This window comes from Penaeus monodon, chromosome 6, assembly GCF_015228065.2.
Source record: "Penaeus monodon isolate SGIC_2016 chromosome 6, NSTDA_Pmon_1, whole genome shotgun sequence".
NCBI classification, from domain to species: domain Eukaryota; kingdom Metazoa; phylum Arthropoda; class Malacostraca; order Decapoda; family Penaeidae; genus Penaeus; species Penaeus monodon.
Window position 1 is genome coordinate 38,317,371 of NC_051391.1, and position 2,402 is coordinate 38,319,772.

A 2,402-nucleotide genomic window follows, 5' to 3' on the forward strand; every position below is an offset into this window, starting at 1 on the left:
AACACAGAGAGAGGGAGAGAGAGAGAGAGAGAGAGAGAGAGAGAGAGAGAGAGAGAGAGAGAGAGAGAGAGAGAGAGAGAGAGAGAGAGAGACGGACAAACAGAGACAAACAAGCAAACAGACTGACCTCAAAAGCCTTTCCCCTCGATCCCAGGGACACAAGAACGTCTACCACAAGGAGGAGTACCACGTAAGCAAGAAATTCTACGATGACGACGACATCAAGAAGTACCACAGCAAATACGACGACTTCGACGCCTACTTCAAGGGCCACAAGGGCAAGGACTACAAGGGAGGCCACTACAAGGTGAGATTCAGATTTCGTTTGTAAAAAGATGGGGGGAAAGTGGAAGCATTATCTCGTTTTCTGTTGTGGTTTTCTTTTTTTGTGAAAGGGGGTACTACTTTATTTGTAAGTAAATGATGCCTGAGTTCGCATTCTCATCATGCTTCTTCTCTGAAAATGATAAGATTTGATGACTAGTTCATTCGTGGTAAAAGGATGCTTTATTTTGCATCATCATTTTTACACCGTGTTAGAAAAATGAGGATGCAATGTCCTCAATATTTTTGTTCTTTCTCTTTTTTTTTCTTTTTTTTTTTTATCAGCATATTTTCCTTTGTTCACACGGGGTCGTTATTCCTGATAAGCCTTCTCCTTCTTTTACCATTCACTTTTTTCTTTTCTTTTTTTTTTCCTGTTCATATTATTTTTATCTTTATTCACATAGTCTTCCCCCCTCCTCTTCGTCCTCCCCTTCCATTAGAAAAGATATGTGAATGTGAATGAAATATCAAAACAATTCCTAAGCACACACGTGGTGGTATACTAATGCATGTTCTTTCCTTGTGTGATTAATCTCTCCTCTCACGCAGGGGGGTTACCATCACGACAAGCACGGCCACAAGGGAGAGTACACGAAGGGCAAGTACCACGATGACCACAAGGGCCACAAGGGCCACTACGGCGACAAAGGCCACTATGGACACAAGAGTTCCTACGGCAAGAAGGGAGGACACAAGGGGTCGTATGGCCATGACGACCACAAGGGATATGGCCATGACGATCACAAGGGATATGGCCATGACGACCACAAGGGATATGGCCACGATGACCACAAGGGATATGGCCACGATGACCACAAGGGATATGGCCACGACGACCATAAGGGGTATGGCCACGGTGGAGGATATGGCCACGATGATCATGGCCATGGCGGAGGGTATGGTCACGGAGGTGGGCATGGTGGTTATGGCCATGATGATCACAAAGGATATGGCCACGACGACCACGGACATGGAGGAGGATATGGTCATGGCGGACATGGCGGCTATGGCCACGATGATCACAAAGGATATGGCCACGACCATGGGGGATATGGCCATGGAGGCGGTAAGTAAAGGAAAACAAATTTGAGCAAACGGATAATTCGGTCCAATATTTTCTCACTGGAATTGTAAATAATAAGATAAGTTATCATTTCATTCTGCAATATATAGCATATCTACACATGCAAACAAACACACAGTGACACACGTGCATATTTCTCTAAGCAGATACCCCCAGCCCTAAGCAAACCCCAAGCTAATATTCCTCCTCCACAGATACCTACATACCTAAATAAACATAACATACACAATGATAAAAACAGAACACCATAATAAATATAGCAAATATGATAATAATAAAAACATACCATAGTAAATAATATACATAACAACATAATAAACATAACACCCCCCCCCACACACACACAGATACCCACACCCCCAACCAGTCTAATATTCCCTCCACATGTCCCTCTCCCCAGGGCACGGCCACGGGGGTTATGGCTCTCACAGTAAACTCAAACCCGTAGCAGCACCAGCGCCAGGATCTTCTGCTGCGCCTACATCGTACGTCGGGAAGCCAGCGATGTCGTCTCACAAGGGACATCAGTACGCAGCGTTCGAGACTTTTGGTGACTTCGGTTCCTTCTCTCACAAGTCTGGCTAGGAAGGGAGCGGGATCCAGACCACTCGGTTGAGCCGCTGATTGCGTATGTTGTGATTGCGGGGTTGGCTATGCTCTTGGTGGATTAGGAGGGTCGGTTTGATGATGCTTATTCGACCGTGTGAAGGGAAGGTCTGATGTGTACGTGTAAAAGTACTGAGTTTAATTATACTTAATCTTAATTCACAAATTTTCACGAACTTGTGGCAGTAAAGGGTGAAATACGGATTATGGCAGAGCATCTTTAGAGAGGATAGCATGAAAGATTCATCGGAATTACTGCTCAGCTTTTTTGTTTGTTTGTTTGTTTGTTTTTTAGAATAAAATCATTCATCTCATGATATTGTTTTGCGGATAATTCCTTTTAAAAATATTAATGAATATAAGTGCGATTAAAACTGCGCACACG

At 44.0% G+C, this 2,402-nt stretch overlaps 1 protein-coding gene across 1 annotated transcript in view; it reads left to right on the top strand.

Moving 5' to 3' along the window:
* The window catches only part of LOC119573984 (TATA-binding protein-associated factor 2N-like), a 3,638-nt gene extending 1,642 nt beyond the window's left edge, over window positions 1-1,996 (top strand). The window contains exons 5-8 of the mRNA XM_037921084.1: window positions 155-323; window positions 472-494; window positions 877-1,393; window positions 1,812-1,996. Of these exons, the coding sequence (XP_037777012.1) occupies window positions 155-323; window positions 472-494; window positions 877-1,393; window positions 1,812-1,996 (894 nt within the window). The remainder of the gene's footprint in view (window positions 1-154; window positions 324-471; window positions 495-876; window positions 1,394-1,811) is intronic.
* The last annotated feature ends 406 nt before the right edge of the window (window positions 1,997-2,402 follow it).